The 25343-nt window shown below is 32.2% G+C and overlaps 3 protein-coding genes across 13 annotated transcripts in view; 1 reads left to right on the top strand and 2 right to left on the bottom strand.

Annotated features, from left to right (window-relative positions):
• The window catches only part of LOC129944149 (uncharacterized), a 50840-nt gene extending 47895 nt beyond the window's left edge, over positions 1-2945 (bottom strand). The window contains exons 1-2 of one of the 9 annotated variants that reach the window (XM_056053350.1): positions 2816-2945; positions 1967-2164 (exon numbers count right to left, since the gene is read on the bottom strand). The gene's annotated coding sequence lies outside the window, so the exon portion shown is untranslated. Of the gene's footprint in view, positions 1-1949; positions 2165-2689 lie in introns of all 9 variants that reach the window. The other 8 variants (XM_056053349.1, XM_056053347.1, XM_056053348.1 and 5 more) reach the window with 8 other exon arrangements.
• Positions 2946-11002: 8057 nt separating this feature from the next.
• On the bottom strand, positions 11003-13894 carry LOC129946140 (uncharacterized). Of its 3 annotated transcripts, none has more exons than XM_056056204.1 (7): positions 13540-13894; positions 13363-13478; positions 13013-13145; positions 12769-12952; positions 12222-12440; positions 11755-12144; positions 11003-11414 (listed from the first exon to the last, which is right to left on the bottom strand). In XM_056056204.1, exons 2-7 carry the CDS (start codon positions 13441-13443, stop codon positions 11195-11197), a joined length of 1227 nt encoding a protein of 408 aa, XP_055912179.1. In that variant the 5' UTR covers positions 13444-13478; positions 13540-13894; the 3' UTR covers positions 11003-11194. The 3 variants fall into 3 exon arrangements, with proteins under 3 accessions (XP_055912179.1, XP_055912178.1, XP_055912177.1); XM_056056203.1 differs by having other exon boundaries at positions 13363-13485; positions 13581-13893; XM_056056202.1 differs by having other exon boundaries at positions 13363-13485; positions 13540-13890.
• Positions 13895-15300: 1406 nt separating this feature from the next.
• On the top strand, positions 15301-25170 carry LOC129946821 (WASH complex subunit 4). Its single transcript, XM_056057165.1, has 10 exons — positions 15301-15446; positions 15523-16061; positions 16124-16345; positions 17900-18664; positions 18730-19062; positions 19120-19399; positions 19466-19620; positions 23734-24157; positions 24307-24524; positions 24582-25170. The coding sequence occupies exons 1-10, from the start codon at positions 15428-15430 to the stop codon at positions 25029-25031; spliced, it is 3405 nt and encodes a 1134-aa protein (XP_055913140.1). The 5' UTR covers positions 15301-15427; the 3' UTR covers positions 25032-25170.
• Positions 25171-25343: the final 173 nt, after the last annotated feature.

Genomic DNA, 25343 nt, shown 5'->3' with positions numbered 1-25343 from the left:
TACAAAATGAATGTTTCCTATATATTCATTTAATTTAAAAGCTTTGAATCTCTCGAAACTTGAAGGCAGAAGAGATTTGCCACGTGTAATTTGTGAGTACCACATTATAGTTTCTTCTCAAATTACTTTTTACCTTACTTTGTTAGTTTTAAGTTTTAGAAAAATTATGTACTTTTTAAGATTTGTTGACTCCTTTTTGATCAAAATATTTGTATAAGGTTCATACAAGACAGTTTTTTTTAGAATATGTCTTCTATGAAAATGTTAGTAATAATACAGGCCTATTCTGCTATCCATCGGGGGAAATTTTACTTGAATTTTCACTAATCATTATTCTGCTATTCATTCGAAGTGAATCTGTGAATGTCGGTAACGTCGGTAATAGTGTGCGGTATTCTTCTATTCACGTGAAACCATTCATTTTATACAATTCAGATCCGCATATAAAATGCAGCGGATTTTTCATTTGATGTCCGGTTTGTTAATTTTTTGTAAGAAAAATCTAAGTGAAAACTAATTTATTGCTAAATTTAGCATATTTATTTTATAAATAAAAGAATATTAACATTTTAAGGGGAAGGAAGACACTTTTTAACATTTCTTAGAATCTCTCTGTTCTGTTTGAGGATTCTATTATTCCTCTGCCTCCAATTGGAATAAAAAGTCCAATACTGCTTATTTCCAAAATTCCAAAAATTAAACAAATTATTTTGTTTAGGTGGATTGATAAAACTTAATTTTTGTATGAATCACAACAATTTATCCAACATTCCCCAGATTTTTACATGAACAGCTGTTTATTTAAGTGTCAAATTGGTTTGGGATAATGTAGTCTACCCGATGGATAGCAGAATGCAAAGGCAGTGTGAAGGGGAATCGAATGAGTGAATCGAATATACGATCCACGTGAATAGCAGAATAGGGCTGATAGACTCCCAGAAATTGCGTCAGAAGATTATACGACAAAATTTGTATGGAGGTGCCCAAATCAAATAGGTAGACTGACTAACTGTGTTATAAAAAAAAACTAATAACTTAAGGCCTTAAAATATGTTAATTTAATGAAGATACACATAATGTTATTTTGATTTTGTCAGCCGCATTCTGTACAGAATACTAAAAAACAATTTCAAGCGGTGCATTTATGTATGTTAAGTGTGGACACCAACCCCCAACCCCCCATTGAATAAAAGTCTGTATCCGCCCTTGCTTTGATCAACACTGTCTACTCACCCATCTAAGAAATACTCAATCAATTGAAACAACAATAAACCAACAAAACCCCTTTACTACTTTTCTCATTAATGCAAAGAGAAAGCACTGCCTTAGCTATGGGTAATCATAATCACACATTTGTTTGAATAACTATGTGGGTACATACATACATAGGTATTTAATAATTAGATCTAAAAAATAAAATCAAAAATTGTGTAAATCTCGTTTGTCTGCGTTTAAACCTTGAGCTTGATCTGCGGAAATCCTGACTCATTTTTTTTAAACTTAAATATCAAACAACAAGAAAAACATGATCGTATTTCAATGTTAACTTGCCGTACCCACATACCCCACTGTTCATATCAATTCTACACTCTTCAATGTCGATATTAAACTTATTTCATCTGTTACCTATTGGAACGTAGTATGTATGCATGTACATTCTTATTATCACTATATACACAGGTAGGTACCTACTTATCAATTGGGGAAAAACTTTGCTTCAAATGAGTCCACGTAACACATTATTAAACCCGCATTTAGAACTCGTTTTTTAGTCATTTGAATTGCCGAAGTTCAAATTAACAAAAGTGACGACATCTGAAACTCTAGCCAGCAGAATTTTTCTTTAATGAAGGTGAGTTGGTTGTTGTTGTTACTTTTAGATAGTATCTAATCAGTTTATTTACACATGATTGTATGCATGTAAATACATAAATACGTATATAACATACCTTCACTCACGACTCACCTCGAAATAAAACTGCAAATTGTTTGGTTTTATTTTGTAGATTGTTTTTGTTCTGGTATGAGAAGGAATAAGTATTCCAAAGTTAATTACGAATTTTTGTTTCACTTTCAATTTTTGTATATGTAAGTATACCTATTGTAGATAGGTATTCCAATTCAGCGTACAAATTTGATCACTTTTACGATTTTACGAATTCTTCTGCAAAAATAAAGATTTTTTTATAGAATTGACACAAAATCACAAATAATTAATTATTTTTAAATTTTATAAATAACAACTCATATTGCTATAAGGCAGTTAGGTAAAACACTGCATTTTTCGAACCATTCACTGCGATTGAAAACGTTAACTTTAACTGCCATGCACTGATAACATTCGAAAAGATACCCTGAATCAATTAACGTTACGAACAATACTAACACAATAACCACCTAATATTTACTCTTTAGTTGATATTGATAGGTTTTTTTTTTGTAGAGCTAGAGCTCACTTTATTTTAGCGAAATAAGATCACAATGACGTCATTCCCTGCGATGAACATGACATCATTTCGAAACAACTTAAAATTTTATTTGAATGCAATACTGTTGATCATTTCGATTTGAACACAAAAAAAATACAAAAGAATCGTAAAATTGACCACGAAACGAATAGAAAAGATTTAGCAAACAATGCAATTAAACAAAACAAAAAAAAACAATCTTCTTGGATAAACTTGTTTACCTTTCAACACAAAATAAAACCGAAATTTTATTTGAATGTATAAAAAGAAAATCAACCACCTTTTCGTATACCGCTTTCGAAAAAATACGACACCGGCAAGAACTGAAAAGTGGTATTTTACTCAACTCAAATGACGACTGCGACGAAGACGACGAACGGCAGAGACAGAGCAACAGAAGCCGTTGAATGAAACTGAATGACTGTCGACGTCGACTGAATGAAACGGTTTGATTTGAAAAGCAAAAAGGAGCGTAGAGCGTCGACGAAGACGGTGGAGTGTGGAAGCCGCCAAAACGAAACAACAAAAATAAAACCCCACACAAAAACGATGACGTCGCACTCATCGCCGGAGCGTCAACATAAAGACTATGAGGGAAGTTTTATGAACAACGAGTGCAATTTGTAGACACTCAAAAGCTGTTGCTTCTGTTTGAGCAGTTTCATACCTAGTGTAATTCTAGTTCGCCGGTGAAGTTGCTGTTAGAATGAAAAGAGAATAGGGCTGCCAATGTTCATGAAAGACACTCCATATTAGAACCACTTAAAAATTTCAACTTGTCAACCTAATTAGAAATTGTTCAATCTATTAGAATTGAGTTTAATCACTTAACATATAAAGAATATTTAGTGGTAGTCAGATTTGACGATCAAAAAGAGGCTGGGATGCGACCCACACTGATAACTTCCCATCCCGTCTGTCGATTTGTCTTGCTTAAAAGTTTGCCTATATGTACTCGTACCAATTTTTACCAAATTTGCGTACTATTTTTTGTAGATTATTTTTAATGAAAAAACGGACTGTTGGATTTTTATATAAAAATTACTGAATATCGAAAACAATATTTTCTGTAAAATAAAATAAGTTTGAAGCCAATATTTTTAATTTTTGAAAAGCTATTTGAATTGAAAGTAAATATTTACCAACTTTTATACATTTTTTTTTAATGTTTTTATTTTTTGTAAAAAAACTGTAAATTCGATATATCTCAAAATTTGTCCTTTAAAGGTATTATCTCAAAGTTTTGAAAAGATATTTGAGTCGAAAATCAATTTTTACCAACTTTTATAAATTTTTTTTTAATGTTTTTATTTTTTGTAAAAAAACTGTAAATTCGATTTTTCTCAAAATTTTTCAAAATGTTGAAAACAATATTCCTCATAAGATAAAATAAGTTTGAATCCTAAATTTTAAGTTTTTGAAAAGATATTTGAATCGATATTCAATTTTTACCAACTTTGAGTAATGTTTTTTTTAGATTTTTATTTTTATAAAAAAAACTGTCAATTAGATTTTTCTCAAAATTTTATCAGATATCAAAAACATTATTATTCGTTGCACAAAATTGTTTTGGAGATGAAATCATATTTCAGTCGTAAAATTTTGGAGGTGACAAATTTATTTTTTCAGTTTTATTGATTTATAAAAAAAACTCTTACATTATTTTTTTTCAAAAAATATACTTGTTTGGTATCATGTTACAATATATTATATAAAATTTAATTCAAGTCTCTAGCGTTTTTGGTTCGTAAGATATTTAGGGTTACCCAAAATGTTCACCTTTTTTTCAAACTGCTATGGTAAAAAAACCACCCACGCAATTTTCTTGAGAGCCCTTTCTGCATCTTTCTGCCTTATTATCTGTATAACAAAATTTATTTTAAGTCGATATCTCTTCTGGTTCTTGAGCTATGGACGACGAAAAAAACGTCGCGAACGTACGGACGTACGAAAGTACGTACACACGCACGCACAGACATCTTTCTAAAAATCTTTTATTTCGACTCTAGGGACCTTGAAACGTCGAGAAATGTCAAAATTTTCAATTTGACAAATCGGACCCATTACAATAACTTCCTATGGGAAGTTAAAAATGTAACTATCAGTATCAGTTATCACATGAGCCGATTCCATGTAAAATTGTGATTATAATTAACTTAAGTAATTCATTTATTTACATTTCAATATAAAAAATAAAATACAAATTATGAATTTAAGAAACAATTGCTAAGCCGTCAGCCTGATTGGTTTATAAATGTTTATTTTAAAATTTTATTAAATTTTCACTAATCAACAAAAAAAGAACTGAAGTATCAAACGTATTCTGATATTAATAACATCCTATACTTGTAAACTGTTTTTAAGAAATTGCTTAGGGTTTTCCAGTCACACTCGTTAAGAAATTGCATAGGTTCCTGCATAGTTAATGATTGTTTTCCAAAGGAAATTTGCCTTTGCGCTTTGAATGTCAGGCATATACTTATGATATAAAAGCAATCTTCTTTCGATTTTAGGTTGCAAAGTGTACAGAATTGATTAAAGCTTCCATTAAAAGGGTTACCATTAATCAAAATGAGCTCACACCTTGCTTTGAATATCACGGATATTTCATCATAGCTATGTAAGTGAGTCGTGAAAGCAGTTTTTCTTGTTTAGATTATAATTAACCTGACTGTATAAGATTCTACTTTCAGAATTTCAAGACTTAACGATGAAGGCATCTCGAATAGAGTCTTCGTTTTTCTGAACAATGCGATAGAGTTGGTCTTTCAAATTACGTTGGTTGTTTACATCAATAAGGTTTTTCCACAAGCGTTGCCAATAGATTGCCATCTTTCGTACCACCAGTCCATATTCCGCAACTCATACCAAAGTAGTTTTTTTTGAAAGCCTTGATTCCTCATAATGGCAGCGTACCTTTATTATGAAGACAGCCTGTGACTTATGTGTATTTGTCAAGAGTTTTGGTAGTCCGCTTTCCAAGTATATAGCGTAACAAGGCGTATTTTGGGGTAGATTGAAGAGCTTTTTTATGGAAGTTCTCAATTTCCTCGTACTCATATGACCCCTAAAATTGTGAAGCATAGCAAAGAGTTGATTTAACTACTGCATTGAATATCTTATATTTTGCAGATTAAATTATGCTTTTGTTGGAAAACACATTTTCCCATTATAGGTTAAGCAAGCTTTGAGAGCTATTGGCTTTTTCGGTTAGGTGTGAACTCTTGGATATCGCACAAACACCATCATTTTTGACTTCTCTGTATTAATTGTTAGTCCCCATCTTTTGCAGTAACACGATAAACGATTAATCATTAATTGCATATGTTCTGGTGATTCAGAGAGTATGAAAAGGTCATCTGCATATAACAACACATTAATGGTAGTATTTGCAATTCTTACTCCTCCGGGAGAGAAAACAACAATGCATTGTGAACACAACCGTGTTTCACGCCATTATTTGTCTCAAACCATTCTGAATAGGATAAGCCATCTCAAACTGCTGCAAATGTGTTAGTTTACATTTCTTTTATCACTCTAATGAAGTTGGAAGATATGCCAAGTTGTGAGAGCTTATAGAAGATCGCATTTCTGTTATACTCTGTTCAACAAAAATTGTCAGTACACGTCTTATGGGAGAGCTTTTTTTTTGCAAATGGTGTCAGTCAGTGGTTTTATTCCCTTTTTACCTACTGAAAAAGAAAATTCAGCCAATGACTTAAACATAAATTTTTGTTGTAATTACGATTTGACGAGCATACATCCCCACGACCTTTATGGCTGAAACACATACACGCTTCAGCTTCGGCTTCGTCTGCGTTACGTTAGGCCTGCTTCGAGGTTGCTTTGAATGACATTTCTATTATTTCATCCTCCCAAAGAGCAAATATTTTGTTTGTTGACATTTTTTTACAGCTGATGAGCTGTCAAACAAAGCAAATGTTTAGATAATTGAACTAAAACTTCCGTTTGGAGTCACATTACGTTACATTACGTTCTTTTCCTTACAATTGTCAAACGAAGCGTGAGGTCGAAGCTTCATTGTGGTAGCATGCATTGAATTCCTATGGCTGAACTCGTAAACGTCAGGCGAAACCGAAGCTAAAGCGTGTTTGTGTTTTAGCCATTACCATGCGCAGCCAAAGCAGAGAGAAAAAACTAAACCGTCGAAGTTGGTTCTCTCGTTTAGTTTTTTTCTCTCTGGCCAAAGCAACACTGATAAAGATAATGTGTTCACAAACAACCCTCTTCAATGCATTGAAAATAAGCAGATCATTATTAGAGTTACCATTTCCACGTTAATGCAGTTAATGCAAATCATGGTTGATTTTTCTTTGGATTTTGTTTGGGAGCTTATCGAACCACTTTTTTTATAAGAACTGTTTGACTTATAGTTTTGTTTGATGCTGAACTTCGAATTTATTCTGTGAACTTCAAATTTATTCTGTGAGCTGATTTGAAAGTGTTTCTGTGGGTTCTGTAATCAACTCGTTTTTAGAAAAGAAATCGTCCAAATTACGCTGATAGGAAACTTTCTGCTCATTTTTCCAAGAAAGACGAGGTAGTAGGTAAAGATTTATTTCTTTTGGTGAATATTCACATAAGAATTCCACAACAATAGGCATGTTCAAAAAAATAATCACTATAAAACTCAATTAATTAACTTTCCATTGAAAGTTATTGAAATCAGTCCGATTTATCAAATTGAAATTTTTGACATTTCTTGACGTATCAAGGTCCCTTGGAACTAAATCAAAGATTTTTTGATAGATTCATATGCAAGGAAAATAATAAGAATAAAGTAGTATTCACATGAGCGCGACCAACGAACGACGAATGAATTATAAAATGTGAGTTTATATACGTTTGAAGACATATTTCCACACAAATTCTTAACAAAACGATAGCAATATAGTTTCTATTTGATTTATGATACATACTTTTACTTTTCAATACAATATATTAATGAATTTAAGAAAACAAATTTATTCGTCGCGAAAAATATTAAAGTTGATACGAACTGTCAAACTTTCTTCGCGTTCCACATTATCCACACTCGCAACGAATAAAATAATCGCGCGTACTTAACCTAAAAATCATTCTTATTTTGGTTTCGGTGGTGAATGGTGTTCGGCTGTGGCTTCATTCGCGACGAATTAAAAACTCTCATGTGAAAGAAACGTCAAAATCGACGAATATTCGTTCATTCGTTAGTCGTTGGTCGTGCTCATGTGAATAGTACTTAACGTTTTTAAAGTCTGGTTAAATTTTAAGAAAAATTGAATTGACAGTTTTTTCTTACAATAAAATAAATTTAAAAAAACAGCAAAAATTATATACAGGGTGTCCCGTTAGTAATGGATAACCCTGAAATGCCGCATAGTAGACTTTATGACCGTCCTGAAAACTGATAAAAAAAAGTTCTATCCCAACCACAAGAAAAGTTATATGCATTTTTTTGTTCAGTGCATTATTTTTTTTCTTACATTACATTTTTGAATACCACGACTACAAGTGAATGAGTTCCATCATTTTTATTTGCAGAATTATTTTACATTACTTGTGCCAACACATAAGTTGAAGAAAATTATTATAACTGTTTGACTTCTTAAAGAAAAAAATTATGTAACATTGAATTTCAATGCAAAATGTGAAAACAAATAATTTTTGAAAAAGTTTAAATCATATTTGGTATAAAAAAATGCATGAATACCTGAGTGGCCAACTATTTTAAAAATTTTGCACGTTGAATGCAAATTTCAAAATGGTATTACTTATTATTATATCTAGAGTCAATAGCAAGGTTAGGTAAAAATCTGCAATACTAGAGTAAATTTAGCAAAAACCAAAGTTTTTAAAATTAGCACAGTAAACGTGAAAATAATACCAACATAGCAGATTTTTGATTCATTGGTTGTTTCTTCGATTGTGTCCTAATGATAAATCCAAGCTTTCAACTTCAAGGGCCGAATGTATTATTGATAAAAATGTCAAAAAAGTGCAAAAACCGGTTACATTTTCGAACTTGTTTTGAATTATACCTGTTCTATTGGGCTTTAACAAACCCATCGAATATTTTGTTGGTTGCTATTAGTTTATTTGTTATTTTGGAAAATATCGTACTGTAACTGTTAGGAGTGTGTCCAAAAAAAATGATTCACTGTTTTCTTTAGTTATGCACGGTTTTCCAACAAAAGGTTTGGGTAGATGTCGCTTTTGAAACTAGATACAAATTGGACTGATATTTTTTAGGTGCCGCTTGAGTAACACTCAGTTAAGTTTGCCATTTCATAATGAACAGACTTACTAGGAAACCACGTTTGCTAATTTATTATCAAAATAATGGTTCGTTTTATGCAACGCATGAATTCAATAAATCATTAACCTGTGGATGGATGGCGTGGCCTCCAAAATCGTGAGATTTAACGACATCAGACTTTTTTTTGGGTTAAGTTAAGTCTATGAAATTAAGACGGAGAGTATTGAAGCCTTGGGAGATAATATTTGGAGCGTTATTGTTAAAATACGACTCCAATTTCTTCCAAAAGTGTTCGTGCTTGCCCAATATATTTTTTTATATAATAAACAGGCGCTCAAGGAGTTATAAATACCCTTAAAATGTTTAAAGTTTAAACACAGTGCGAGCTTTAGGAAAATAGGGAAGGATTAAAGAGGAAATACCGATGAACATTGGGCTTAAAGTTTTGAATATCAAAATGATAGGGAAAAACAGAGCTGAGAAAAGCATTCCACATTCTCGATGTTCGGTTAAACAAAGAATATCTATACTTGACAGTACGTCGGAAATTGAGCTCAAGGTGAAACTGATGTGCATTCCTAGAAGTACTAGTATTACGGCTGAATTATTTGAGGGGGAAATGCAACTGGCTAATTCGACAGAATACTGTTTATAAAAATATGGGTAGAACAACGAAAGGCATGAAACATTGCTGCGGTGTTCAAGTGGCGTAATTGTTTCGGTTATAGTTCTATCGCCTATCATTTTCAAAGCTCTTTTTTGGATCCTGTCCAAACATAATTGGTTATCCTTTTGTATATGAACATTTTTGATATACATACACAGATTAAACGCGTTTTATTTTTTCTTGAACTCTTTAAATGCTTTAAAAATGTATTACAATATTACTACCAGATGACGCAATGTGCCACAAAAGTACACAACCATTTTTGATCACAATTAGTCAATATCTTGTGATTTAACATCTTTAGACTTTTTTAATTGGGATCACGTGAGAGATAAGGTATAGGAACAAAAAATGACCTCCTTTTCTTCAAATTACTAACCGATTTAAATTCACAAACTTTTACATCAACTGGTCTAATTTTGACTTTGAAATAATATTGGCATTTGAAATTGAGATTTGAGTTTGCAAATTGGTTGACAAAAAAAACTATATTTTTGAAACAGATTTTAAGACTTATAAGAGTTAAAAGGTTACCGTTTTTAATGATTTATTTATTTGCAAATAAGTGAGCTAGTATGGGTATATAATGTTGGAAATATATTTGTAGTATCTATTTGCCCAATTAACTACATATAACATATAGCAAGTTTATTGCTTGTATGATTTTTGAAATAAAATTTTCTTCTATTATTCTTTTTGCAAATCTTCATCGAAATATGATTTTTAGAATCAAATATTTTTCATTTCAGTAGTATTAAGATCACTTCCCTAATCAGCTTCTTTTCTCTTATCTTAATTTAGTATCTTAAAGATAAGTTTGTAGTACCACAGAGATATCGAAAATTTCGTTAAACGCTATTCCAGTCATCGTTGGTAGAATTCTCCAGCTAAGCTTTTTTTTGTGGTCAATTTATTATTGCCAGATACATCTATCTGTTGTCCCCTTATATCTTAAAATTAAGAACTTTCTTTCTCCTAACCAGTTGGAATCAAAACTGGATTACATTTTCCAATTCTGAAAGGACCAAAATTCGTTATGCATATTTATTCTTTTCTTTCCTCAATTTTGCCATCCTTTTCAATGTTTACCGTTATGCCAAAATAAGGGTCAAGAGTTTTCAGTTTAATTTTGAATTCATTTTTGTGTGAAAACATAAAGTTTTAAATTTTATCTCGTTTTCCAAGAAGTGTTGCAACGTCAACAAAAATAGCTACATAGAGAACATTTTCACTATTACTACAGTCTTGAAGATAGGGCTGATGGTATGCAAACTGTGTCGAACCAATCTGCAGGTATAAATTTGTCACACAATCGATACCTTTCGCAACAAGTCGTGCTCGAAAAACCGAGTGAAAAAACGGTTTGAAATGATAGCTCATATTCTATTGCTTAGAACTAATTCGTACTACTTGCTGACTTCAAAGCATCGAAGTATGACCAAAGTTCTTGACATGAATCACCTTCTCCTGCAAACACGATATACTTTTCACATGTCATATCATCCAACTTGACTTTTTTATTTCTCTTCTGTTGATGTTGAATTCGTTTTCCATTGAATCTTTAGCATCGAAAAATTAAGCATTTTCTTTTAATAAATATTATCGAGTATTTGAAATTTTATTTAAGTTTTTATATACATGTGTAATGGTGTATGTATAACTTATTTTAATATTTAAAAAATCCACTTCACTTATCTGAAAAACATTTAAATTAACTTAATTCTTAATCCATTTACATAACTTATAGTACAATGTGAAAATAATAATAAATCAAATTAATAACTATTGAATTGTATGCCTTTAACATTTTTTCTTTGCTTTAATTGTTTGTATCTGAAAATCATCGTCGTCTGATTCGGAAAATATAAAGTCTTTTCTTTGACGAATAACTCTTGTCCGTTGTTTTGTTAGGTTTGTAGTTTTTAAAGGTAATGGTAATTTTGTATTAATTGGTTTTATTATTGGCCCCTGGGTTTCTTTTTTTAATGCTTCTGATTTTTTAATTATTGGAAGTTTTGTGCTGAAATGAAAAAATTGAAAAGTTAAAAAATTCAGTTTGAAAATTATTCAACTACTTCACTAAAACAAAAAAAACAAAATGTTAAAATACTGGAACTTAACACAAAACCTTCGAGTTTTTCAGAAACATTTGTATATGTCAAAATTATCGTTGTTAAAGTAACAATTAATTATAAATTTTCTTGGCTTATTAAATTCGTAGTAGCAAACATTCGTAATAAATGACGAAAATATAAAATTCCAAACTTTTGAAAATACGTAGTTTTAAAGGTTAATTAACATATTTACCAATTATGAGTTTCATATTTTAAGATAAAAATTAATTATCGAAAATATCTTACCTCTGAGCCTGCGGGCAAAATGCTTTCGTGGAAGGCATTGATAGTGTAGTTGCATAATTTTGACCTCCAGTTGCACCCGAGTTATTGGTTTCAACACTTACAACAGAATTATATTCCGCCCAGGTTTCTGTATCTGATGAATCTAGTTCCTTTTCTTTTTCTTTTCCCGCTGAGACACTTCTGGCAAGGATTCTTATGCTAAATGGCAAATCAATGCTATCTACGAAGTTGTTTTCTAGAATGGGAACAATTTGATTTGGTCGAATCATTTCCAAGAGAACTTGGAGATCCATAAGTGATGCAGCTGGATACCATTGCCTTAGGTAAACACCATATTCATTATCTAGGGTAGATGAATTACCTGTTGTGATGTATATCGTGATAAAATCGCTATGCAAAAGAAAACAAACACACAAAATATAAAATTATTACATTTTAAAAGTAAATTACCAAAACGATGAACTTACGTTTCAAAGAACTCAGTAGGAATTCCAGGTAAAAATATTATGATTCTACAAGTCTGACCATTTGTACCAATATACTCGGAATGACCAAGTTTGGTTAGTATGTATCTCTGAGTTTTGGTTGGATAGACATTTTGCGGAAACGCCCGTACAAGATGAATTAAAAGTTTTTCATAGCCAAAATTTGGTATAATCACTGCTATTTTAGAATCTTGATGTTTCCTAATATAAATAAATAAAAGACTCTTGTTTTTTGTCATTTATTTTAATACGGAGTATAGCAGTCAAGTTTTATTTGAATTTTTTGGAACAAGAAACTATTAGCTTTTGTATGAAATACAATAACTGCCATGTGTTCCCTGGTTGCACCAAGAGAATGTTAAGATCCTTGATATTATTTAACAGAATAAAGTTTGCATCTCTAGGTGCACCCTAATTTTAACCAAAACGGTTCATTTTACGGACTAAAACCTTTCTATTTTATAGATACATTTCAACAAAAGGCTACTTATAATGAAACATCTTGCTAAACAATTGCTCATGTACTTACAGAGAAATTTGTTTTATTTCATCGATTATATCTCTCGTACAAATGTATGGATTACTATTGCACAACATCGTATTTATATAAACATAATCTATTTCTTTCTGCATGTAACCCATAAAATGTTCATTTGCAAAGCAACTGTCTATTTCATTAAAAACTCCAGTGTACAAATATTTGTTGATGTTGTCTATAAAATAAATTATATTTTTTTAATAGATACCAGAAAACAATAAATTTAAATACCTACCATCAAAATGAAACATAACACTGTTTTTCATTTCATCTGATTCAAACATTGTAACCCAAATAACTTTGTCTTTGGATTTAAATTTCATTGGAACATTGGCTTTGAGGACTCGAAAGCATTTGGGATGAACTCTCTTTAAATAGAATAAAAATGATTATATAGGTATAATGATTTTCAAGGAATTTGTCTAACTACATTTAATGTTGCCCCTTAATCCACCGGATTTTAGAAGGTATTACATTTTAGGAATCATTATAAAATCTGGTTTCCCTCACCTAACAAGCAATCTATTTACTTAGTTTCTAAATAATGTAATTAAAGTTTAGTAATAAATACTATAAAATACTCACAGGTTTCTTTTTTAATAAAATATCGTAAATAAACTGTGATGTATAAATTTTTGCTGGCCAATCTTCGGATAGGGAAAGCATCTCATAGCCAAGTAAACAACTCAAAAAATATATTTCTGAGAGCTTAAAAATTAGAAAAAAATTATCATTTGAAAAGAACAAAATAAATTATCTTACAGTTGCATTATGTCGTATTTCATCAATTATTATAAATTTACCTAACTTTTCTATTATCATTTTAATAAATCGTTTTCAAAATACAATTTTGAAATAATTTAAAAAGGTTGATTTTGTCACTGGTTTGTTTTGTTTGTAGGATTGGAGCATCCAATCGAACATTTTTGAAACGTCAAAATTCCAGATGTGTTTATGCCAGAGATGTCAGTTGATGTTTCTAATCCCTGAGTAGTTGGTTAAGGCCAATTCACGATATAATTTCTTTTTGCAATTATATTTATAAAACGTTGTTAATTCAAACATTTATTTATTTTACATACATCATACCCGATTTACTTTGTTTTTTTTTTTACATACAGCATACCCGATTTACTTTTTTGTATAATTGCAAATGCAGATAAAAGCGAATCTACCAACTAGGCTACATAATTCACGTTCAGTTAAGCGCACATGCAACTTTTAGTTTCGAAACTGTTTGGTTTCTAATCTGAGCACTATAGTCTTATACGAGAGTCCGCGCACATGCAGAAACCATTCAGTCAGCCATTCGAGCAACTTTTTAGTTTGTGTTAAGAAACAAACTAAACGATCACCACAAACCAATTCCTTAGTTTGTGTCACAAGGAATTATAGGTAACTGCGCGCACATTCAGCTAAATCGTTGAATGATTTTCTTTAAGTGCAAGAGAGAAAAAAAATTAGTCAATGTTTTCCTTTCACAAAAAATTCTGAGAGAAGAGTATCACTTTACATTGATTGCGAACATTTATTAGTTGCTTAAACCCATACAAAATATCTGTATCCTACTATGATGCACGTAACTGCGCGCACATGCAACAAAATAGTTTCTTTGGTATGCATGTATTAGTGCATTTCAGTCGAATGATTCTTTAAAGTGTGACGAGGTTTAAACGTCAAATGTATTTCAAATCACTTTCAAAAAACAAAAAGTATATATTATATAATTTTGAAATTCTTCTCTTTTCTTTTATAAGCAAAAGAGTAGGACAAATTTGAAATTATTTTGTTTCGTGTATATGAGATAGAAATAGTGAATAAATGTTTTCTGTGGATTGGTTTATTTCGTTGATTACTTTTGGAGTTGCATATGTGCGCGATGTTTGGGCAACTAACGATCGAACTACTTAGATTCAGCGGAAATATGGACAAACTTTTCAACTTTGTTTTTACTTTATTTATTTTCTCGAAATTTATGTCATTACATGCCAAATGCAAAGAAAAGATGGCGTTTACAAATTAGTTATACAATTTTGTCCGCCTAATAGTACGTTTCCACCAAAAAATAATTCGAGATTTAAGGCAAATTATTTAAAATAAATCATGAGGTGTTTCCACCAAATAAAAGGAGATTAATGTGACGTTGTCATAACAACCAATCGTAATTAGTTTTATTTTATTCTTGTACCTATGTATTTATTATTTTTGTATACTTACATTTTATTTCGTTTTTGATTTCTTTCGTTTTCGTTTTTGAATTGTTTATTGTTTATTGCCGGTTCAACAATTATTCTCCGAAACAAAAGTTTGTTTGATTTGACAAACTAATGTTTCCAAGTAGATTTCAATGAGTTTTATTTGAAATCTTCATTTGAGGAGATTAAAATTTCTATTGTAAATCTGTGAGATTTCAAGGAGATTTGTGACAAATCAAGCTAAATCTCGGTTTAGTGCCCGGTGGAAACGTAGTATAACCTGCAGGAGAGCAAATTATTTTTTTTAATCAAACAGAACCTCTTCTAATTTGACACTACATTGGCAGCTGATTTCAAATAGATTTCTTCTTGTTTACAGAAGTAGGCATACAGAAGTTAAAACGAAATAATTGTTTATTTTTTCCCAACAAGTTGTAATTTTCTTATGATTTAATATGGATCAAAATACTCAAAGTTTGTTCTTTTTTTTTTAAATAATATTGCAGATTAAAATAAATACATTAACACATTTTATTTTATTTCGCAATAGTCTCCTCCGCCGAAGAGGAATTAAAGAATTTTGGAAACTTTTTGACAAAACACGACCAACTTCTCAAGGAACTACTTGCCAAATCCCTAAACAACACAAAAACAAAACCACAAATTGATAAATTCAATCAACCGATTAAAGTCAATTATGACTCCAATCAAGAGAACCTTCCGCTTCTCAAATTAATTGATTCAGATAGATTATTGAACAAAAGCATTCTCACTTTTGCTTATCTTTGCAATGAAATCGATGAAATTGTCGCCACAGCCAAAGCCATGCAAATCAAATTTTTGTACATCGACGAAGATCTTTGCACTTTAGAAGCCAGCGATGACGAAATGATGAAAATTCTAGATAAAACTGAATCTGCTGAATCCAAGAACATTCAGCAGTACTTGCAGAAAATGAGTTCCTCTTTGGAATTTCTGTGTAACATTCAGTTCCTTGTTCAGCGATGTATTCTTCTAGCAAGCAATGTTTTGCATCAATGTGGAGCATTTATTGCATTTGAAAACCAAGTTTTTGAATTTAAATTTTTTGTAAGTTATTTAAATTTCTCTAAGGTTGTTAGGGTTTTAAGTCTTTGCCTGTTATTTTTCAGAACGTATTTGATAGCTTGGGAAATATTTTGTTTCACCTTATGATTTTTGATGAGATTCTTTCGAATTCTAATTTTCATCGATTTTGGTCATCGTACAGAAAGACAGTTGAAAAAATCACACGAAATAGTAATAAATTCGATTTCTGTTCGAAGGCTGAAATTGTTGGTTTAATCAACTGGCTTAACGAATTGGAGTTTCTCTTCTCGGGTAACATTTTTCAGGTAAGTTCCAACGCAACAGTTTTTATAAACTATGAATTTTATCAATATAGGTACCTACTTTATAATATTTTGAATGAATGCGCCTAGATGTAGTATTAATTCTTTACTTTTAGAAATATTTATAAAAAATCACCTAATAATAAATACTAATGATAATGGTTTACACATCAACATTTACGCAGTTTCTGGGGAATACTTTCAAGCTATTAAAATAGTAGGGGCACTTTTTTGGTCTATTTTACAATAGCCTTTAGTTTAAGTGTTGATCAAAAGCTAGTTCTGCTCCTTATGAATGCAATTAGATCTTCCGCTTTCCAAAATTACTGCTATAAGCAATTAAATTAGTTTTCTAATGTAATTGGTTCAATCACTAGTGCAGCAAGCTCCGTAAAAAATGTATTTGCTCAACTGAACTTGTTTAGAAAATCAAATACTGACTTTTTGTAAATCTTATTTACAGCCTAATAAAGCTTATAAGCAAGTTAATCAGAAAAACAAACACTTTAGCTAGAATCTAAGAAAAATGTAAAATCTCAAAAACATTGGTAGTGTAATATGTTAGCTGCTAATTCATAGAAGTCGACATTCTTGATTATTAATAATAAAATCCATCATTGGAAGTCAAACATTATTTACTATGATTCGTTTGAAGATGCATTCGTTTCAGGAAGCTTTAATAAAACAGTCACTGTATCTATTTTTACTTGCCTTCAAATTAACAGAGGGATTTCAGTACTAAACTCGATTCCAAAGGCGTGTGATACTATTCTATTTGTGAGACTTTCAAAGTAGATAGAATCAAACGTTTGAGTATATTTCAAGGCATATCTATGAAACTTTTTTAACTGAAACTTGTGCTGCAATTTGGATTTTGGATCTGAGATTATGGCTCTTTATTAAATGTATTTAAATAGATTTCGTTGTAATATTTTCTGGATTTGGGTTAAGACATTTTACATCGCATCGTTAACTGAAAAGGATGGCCCATAAATTCAAAATTCACTGAAATGCATTGATAGCCTTATATAACTAAAATCATCCACAATGTCATATACTAATTCTACGCAAATGTATTAAGCAAGAATTTTAAGCTGCACATCGATGAGATGATAATCTAAAAATTAAGCCTTAATAAAAAATCCAAATCTTCTTGCGCATAAAAAGTCCTAATGATCTGAAAAAAAGGACCTCGTCTCGCAGGTTCTCAAAACTACAACATTGTGTTGTGAGGAATGCTGATCGCATTTACTTTACCTTTAGTTTTGGAAACATTGTTCTTGATTGGCTATATGTTTAAAAATACAACGCAGGTTTTGGCTGCTATGAACAAAATTGAAAATATATTGCCCTTTAAAAACTTTTCACATGTAAGCCTTTATCATAAAGATTTTCTTTTAGTATAGCGATATTTGGGTTGTCACCATATGCAAAGAACAAAAACATGTTTCATCTTACTCTAGTCGGACCAAATTTATATAAAACCTTATAAGTTCTAATCAATTTTGGTAATTCTTCTGTTCTCTTTGTGCAATTTAACTTGTTCATTCTTTCTAGAGCTTCCTCGACAGCACTTTTATGATTAAAGAAAAAATTGGACCTAAAGCTTTAAGTCAGTTGGGTTCACAATTTCAAGACTATCTAAGAATGAAGTTAAGCAAAATCGAAAAGCTGCCAATGGATTTGTGCGATTTTAGTGAGACCCAAATGATTGTCCAAATGAATGCTTTATGTGTTCTTTGTCATGATTTTTTTGGACAATTCGATTTGAAACTTCTCAAAATTATACAAGAATCAAACAACAGACACATGGGCATAACTCTGGTTGGAAATATTGTATGGACACCAGGAGATTTTTTGAAAAAACACGCCGAAACATTAGTACGACCCTATGAAAAACAACTAAACGACACAACCAAGCAAAGACAAGTTTATCTCGAAAATCGTGTACAAAACTTACAACGTGATTGTAAGCTATATTGCAGTCAGATATCTCTGTGGATAATAAATGTTAAGAATGCTCTCAAGTCTGCCACATGTGAACTTAAAGTGGAACAATTCAAAGAACATGCCAATATGCTATTGCAGGGACTCCAGTACTCGGGTCAATTAAGTTATATCATTAAGGCAGTTATTAATATGCACATTCTACAGCAAACAACAATGACCAAAAGCACTCTGCTGGCTGTTTGTAAATTTATTGAAATGTTGAAAATGATTCAACTAGTTTTCCAGAGTGATGTTGAGAGTGTTGCAAAAATTATCAATTGTATTGTTCAATATTTGCAATACAAGGCTTTACAAATAATTGCATTTGCTAAGGTGAGATTTTAGTTAAAATAAAAAAACAAAATAAAACAAAGTTTATGAATCATTATTTTTTCCAGAAAAAAATTACCAGCACAACCATGCACGACAAGAATGTTGATGCTTTAGCTGCTTTGAAAATATGTGAAAAGTGCCTACAAGGTCCTGCTACTCGAACTAGAATACTAGTTGCTTATCTCGCTGTTAATGCCACAAATTCCGCAGGTCGAACACTTCCAAATGACCAATACGAGAGATTCACCATCATAATGCATCGAATCGAACTACTAGCAACATTTCAGGAAAATCTAGAACAACTCTGTGATACATCTTTTATTTATTGGCATCAGAATCTTTTGTCTGTCTACTTAAAGCAGATAGTTGAAAAGAAAATGGATTTCAATTCGTTTCAAGTAAGACATTTATAGTGTAGTTCAACTTTTCCTTGTATTTTTTTTTTGTTCTTACAGTTCCTCGTAAAATCCAGTAATGATTGTGGCCGATCGCTAGATATGCTAAAATTGGGTAACATAAAATTGGCAGACATGTTGAAAAAATCAAATTTTGAAAGCTTCAAAACTGAAATCACAAGTAATTTGTGCGCACAGATTGAAACATTTCTTCGATTGGAGGTTCATTCGAGTTTGCAATTGGAGAAAATGAATCCATTCGATCAGAATATCAATGACTACAGAGATTTAATTAATATATGTCCAATTGAATTAAATGGACAATATGTAATATTACAAGGTGTAAAACTGAACTACATATATGTACATAAAGTGCAGTTTATTGAACAATTGTATTTTTTTGCAGATCATGTGGAGAACTATTTGAGCAATATGTTTTATAACTTAACGACGATATCATTGCACGATTGGAAAACGTATAAAGAAATGCGTCAACTGGGAAATTATAGATTGAATTTGAATCCGATCGAAGATTATTTACCAAACCAGACAATTGAGCAGGTATGTGTATATATTTTGTTTGTTCTTTTGATAAAATGCACAACTGAAAACTGTGCTTTTAAAATTTAAGCATGAAGAAATAGAACAACCTTGTTAAGCCATTAGCTTTGTTACAAGCATAAAACAACATAAGCTAGAAACTAAAAACATAGTTTCATTCAAAATGGTCGACCTCAACTTTATTACCATCCCTTAAACGTTATGGATATCGACCTATAATGGCCCGCACAGTCTCTTTGATATTTTTGACATCGCTTCCATTCATAAGATAAACATTTTATCATATGGATGTTTCAAGCAACAAGGTCTTAAAGCTTTGTAACAGAATCTATAATTAAGATAATTGAACTTAAAACTGTTGCACCTCTCATAAAAGATTAAATGTACAATTAAAATACCGTTTAATTTTTTAAAAGAATATAATTTCAAGGACAAGAATCACTTTGCATATTCCCCTTGGCAGAGGACTCCAACTATACCCAATCTTATTTTGGTTCTGAAAACGTGTTTGAATTCTTACTTGCTTTCTACTCAGTTTTTGAAATTTTTAGTTAAGTAAAGATATCAATTCATCATATCACGTAGTACTCGTGACATGATGATTAGTGCGATGAACTGGACAACAAAATAATTCCGGATAAACAGGTCAAGGCGGGTCATGACACAATTCATCCTGTCTAAACTCGTTTCTGATATCCAATGGAATAAATCAAAACAACAATGCACAAGTGCTGTTCTGGTTGATTTGGAAAAGGCCTTTGACACCGTATGGTTAGAGGATCTTTACCTAAAACTGAGCAGGCTTGGCATAAGCAAGCCATTTTTGTATATACTTTATGATATGCTTAAAGTGGCAATGTAACTTCTACCACAACATTCGCAATTAAAAATGGTGTTCAACAGGGAGCGGTGAATTCGCCGATTCTCTTCAGCATTTACACAAGCGATCTGATAGGTAGTCTTACAAAGGCAATTGCGTACGCCGACGATCTAATTGTGTACAGAACGGCCCGAAAGGTTGAGGTTATTAGAATTCTCTTGTAGCGTTATTTTGACAAGATTCAGCGATATTGCGACGACTGGAAACTGAAAATAAATGTCCAGAAGTCGGAGACAAATCTGTTCCGGACTCCGTTGGCTAGGGCCACGGGGGATACGTGCAAGAATTGGCGCAAGATGGTCATCGTTGATCTTTACCGGCAGCCATTAGCGAGCAAAAGTGTAGTGAAGTACCTCGGTATCTGGTTAGATCAGTATTTATATTTCGACAGACATATAAATGCTGCTCTGACCAAGGCCAGAGGAGCCTTCGCTCTGACGAAACGGCTGTTTTTTTAGCAGTTGGCTTGACCCCAGAGTGAAGGTAATTTGCTACATGGCCCTTATACGGCCGATGATCGGTTATGGTTGTCCTGTGTGGTTCGGCGTTGCCCCTTCCTAGATAGAGGTGTTCGAGCGGCAGTGTTTACGACGCTGTACCGGCTTATATCGAACAGCCGAATCTTCTTACGTGCATTACTATTCCAACGAGGTCCTGTACAACGGGTCTCGAATCAACAGAATTGACAATTTCGTGATAAAACGCGTTCGAGGACACATTGCAAGAGCTATGTCTTCGGCCAACAATTTAATTTTCGGGGGGTTCTATCCGAACGACGAGTATTTTGAAAATGCACGCTTGAGCGGCTTCATTCCACCAGAGGCATTCCTCTTTTTAGACAAATGCGTCTGATGCAGGATAGATGGGCAGTTCCGTTAAATTACCACGTCAGACGAAGAACCGTGGATAGGCCATACAATCGGGACGTCCGCGTCATGGCACAAGGCGGAGCAGAGCTCCTTCGGTTCAGTAGGGCTGTGTCCGAACGGTAGGGAACTGATAGGGTGAAGCAGGAGAACCAGTTTTGGTGGCTTCAATCGGCACTTGATATTGGGTAGTCGGGATGGGTTTTTAAGCCTTGGCCAGCTTACATACTTGTTTTATAGTTTCAGGGTTTAGTTTTAAGTAGAATAGGCATGGTGGCACAAACAAAAATTAAAAAAGAAAAAAAATTAAAAAAAATTACAAAAACATAAAAAAAAGACAATAAAATATAAAAACAAAAAACGTTAGATTTGCTGCTGTGTTTGTTCTAGTTTTAAGTATTTTATAGGTAGAATAGGTAGTTTAAGTTAGCTTTAAGTTTTATAATAAGGACCTTATTTTAAGGCACACAGGAATGGTTGAGAGTTGTCAGTCACTAGGCCCTAGTTCTCAAACGGACTGTTGCGCCACCCAATTTATTTAAAGATATCAGTTAAACTCTGATAAGTTGTCCTTAAAAGGTCTTCGTTAGTAATGGTATTGTCACACTTGTTTGTATTCTTTTTGTTGACAGAGGTGTCTAGTGTTCATGTAGTTGCTTACTTACTTACTTTAGGTGACGCTCTAGTCCCGTGTGATCTAGGGTCTTACCAAATAAACTTCTCCATATAGCTCGGTTCCTAGCTAGATATCTTCCTGCTGCCGCCTTCCTTTACTTCCTCCACTCACCTTCTAAGCATACGTGATCAAAGATCACGCGAAGAACTTTTCTATCGAATCGACCCAAGGTACTTTCATCCGCTTTTGTCAAAATGTACGCTTCTGCACCGTAGAGCAGGACGAGGAAGATAAGGGTATTATATATATATATAGCAACACTTTGGTTGCTCGAGAGATGGCTTTACTACACAATTGCTTTCTTAGCCCAAGAAAAAGGGGCTAGCAAAAAGTAATTTTTTTCTTGATCTCAACGTTTTCTGCATTCGTAGAATATGTAGATAAAGTCCTTCACTGCCTCAAAGTTATGTCTGTCAATGGTGACTTTTTGACCGAGTTTGGCAGGAATGCCAAAACTAGACATGGCGCTATACAGTTTGCCATGTAGATGCTATTATGCAGTCCTAAAATGGATGAAAAGATGGTTGGTGTCGAATTGATGTTCTTGTTGACAATCTTTACTTCGTCTAATTGGGAAAGACGGAAAATATTATTTAGATTTGTTTTTTTTTTCCTATGTCACTGGTTAGTTGAAACGTGTGGCAAACATATGTAGGTTAAATGCTAATTATGATTCTTACACGTGACTGAAAAAAGTGTTTTAATATAAAATATTACTATGATAATTGATCTGCAACAAAACGGCGGCGCGGCGACGATAACTACGATCCAGACTGGTGAAAAGTGCTTTGGCGAGGGTTTGTATAAAAATGGTTAAAATTTTTCCGTAGTTCATACATTTGTTTATTTTAATTTTTGTATTGCTGTTAAAAAAACTTTAATTTACATAAAATGTCACCTTCATGACGCTTTAAACAAAGTTAAGTTAGTTTATTGTATTCTTTTCGACTTCATCAGCAGCTTTTGCAAAAATTATTTGCAAAAGTATTTTGAGTTTTAACTAGAGATGATTGGCAGTTCTTTGCTGTCATAGATGTTTGATACATAAAATGCAGGGGGGGAAGTTGATCAGTCTGACCCATGATCCAATAGGTTGATTGTTGCACTTTGCTAAGCTTATCGCAACCAAGACTAAGTCACGTTATAAGAAATTCAATACCATGTTTCTTTATGATGTGTTGCCTCTAATAGATTCTAACAAGAACTTAACATTATTCCACTTTAAAATGGCGATATGCTTCTGTGGTTTATGTGCCACTTTTGCATATGACTAACCGAAAAAAATCTCTATTCAAACACTAGAAATTCTAGAAGAACGAAACGCCAAGCATTGTTCTACTTTAATCCCAAAGTAGTTGATATGAACTATGCGGGATAAGCTGGCCCGACATTAATGATTATCCCTTTAAATGTCTCTTTCTTTTAATTCGTCGACTACCCCTTTTATATATTCAAGAGTAAAGTTTTCGTCTTTCTAAGCATTATTTTATTAATGTAGCAATAGAGCATAGTTCAAGATGGTTAAGTACGGTGGTGAAGTGTTTTGCTTAATATTCTTTATATGATGCTCAAATGGATACACTATATCGTTAACTTAGCGGTTTTGACGTCATTAATTTTACTAGACCTCTTTTTTTCTTACTAATTTAATTTTCTTTAAACATTGTTTTTTGTTCTTCTACTTTTTTTAGGGTATAGACGTTCTTGAAATCATGCGAAATATTCACATTTTTGTTTCAAAATACGTCTACAACATGAACACACAAATATTTGTGGAGCAAAAAAGTTCAAACAAACATTTAGATACAATTGGCATTCGACACATTGCCAATTCACTTCGAACTCATGGAACTGGTATTATAAATACCACCGTTAATTTTACCTATCAATTCCTTCGCCAAAAATTTTACATATTCTCACAGTTCCTCTTCGATGAGCAAATAAAATCTCGTTTAATGAAAGAACTTCGTGCATCGGTGGAGAATAAACAAAATTCACGCAAACCCTATCCGTATGAACGAGCAGATGCATTTAATAAGGACATTCGAAAGCTGGGATTGTCTCAAGATGGAAAGACGTACATGGATTTATTTAGAACTGTAATATCACACGTTGGTGAGTAATAAAAACAAACAAAACAAAATGCATTATTGACGCAAAGCTTATGCAATGGGCATATGCCAGCACTTCAAATCAAATTATTTAATGTGTTCCAGAATGAGTTGGAATTGAGTATAATTTTGTATTTTACAAATTTTGTATAGGTAATGCCATGGGTTATATTCGCCTTGTAAGGTCAGGCAGCATACACGCTAATTACAGCGCCAGCATTTTTCTCCCCAAATTCGATGAAAATCTGAAGTTTGTCGACTATGCCAAGAAAGATCAACTAAATGATGTATCTGTTGCGGCAGCTGAAAATCTCGAAACCAATATTCGTAATTTATCAGAGAGCTTCTCTGATGGAACTGATTATTTTAAGGTCTATCCCTCCCTGCATTTGAGATCTCTTTTTATTTTTATGTTTTTGCATTTACAGATTCTAGTTGAGGCATTCCAACCATTTTTCAGTAATCCAAATAATATCCATTTGAAGAACGTATATCTCATTATTCCAGCTCTTACACTTAACTATGTTGAGTACATTCTGAATGCCAAAGAGAAAATTCACAAGAAAGATAAACAAGAAGCTGTTCTATTCGATGATGGTTTCACGGTTGGTTTGGCTTATATTTTAAAGTTATTAGACCAATATAGTGAATTTAATTCGCTGCATTGGTTTGAAACGGTTACGGAACGTTTTGAAGCTGAACGTAAGAAAATCAATTTGATGAGGAATGAAATTAATTCTAATGTTGCTGGACGTAAAGATGAAAATGAGAAACTCCAACAAACGCTGGCACTGACTGAAAAGCGAATAACCACACATCAAATGGAATATAATTTACTTTATTATAATCTTTGCAGTGCGAAGATATTTTTCCATTAATTTTCAATTAAATTGTAAAACATTTTATGTGCCTAAAAGTTAAATTGATACACAAAGGTTATTATTTTTGTTACAAATTGAAATTTGAAATTATTAGTTATAAAATGTAAATAAATCAAAATATTTAACATATTGGGTACAGTTGGGTTTTATTTTTTAAATCAAACAATTTACCACTTATTTATTAGAGCTCACTTATAATTAAACTGTTTGTCTAAAAGATAAACCAGTCATAACTCGTGGAGCTCTGATATTGGTTCCAGTTTTTTCTGAACTATGACTTCTGGCTTTAAAAAAAGGTGGCTTTTACAT

Source organism: Eupeodes corollae, chromosome 2 (assembly GCF_945859685.1).
Source record: "Eupeodes corollae chromosome 2, idEupCoro1.1, whole genome shotgun sequence".
Classification (NCBI taxonomy): Eukaryota; Metazoa; Arthropoda; class Insecta; order Diptera; family Syrphidae; genus Eupeodes; species Eupeodes corollae.
Note: the sequence above shows the minus strand (reverse complement) of the source record. Positions and strands in the feature narration are given on the sequence as shown.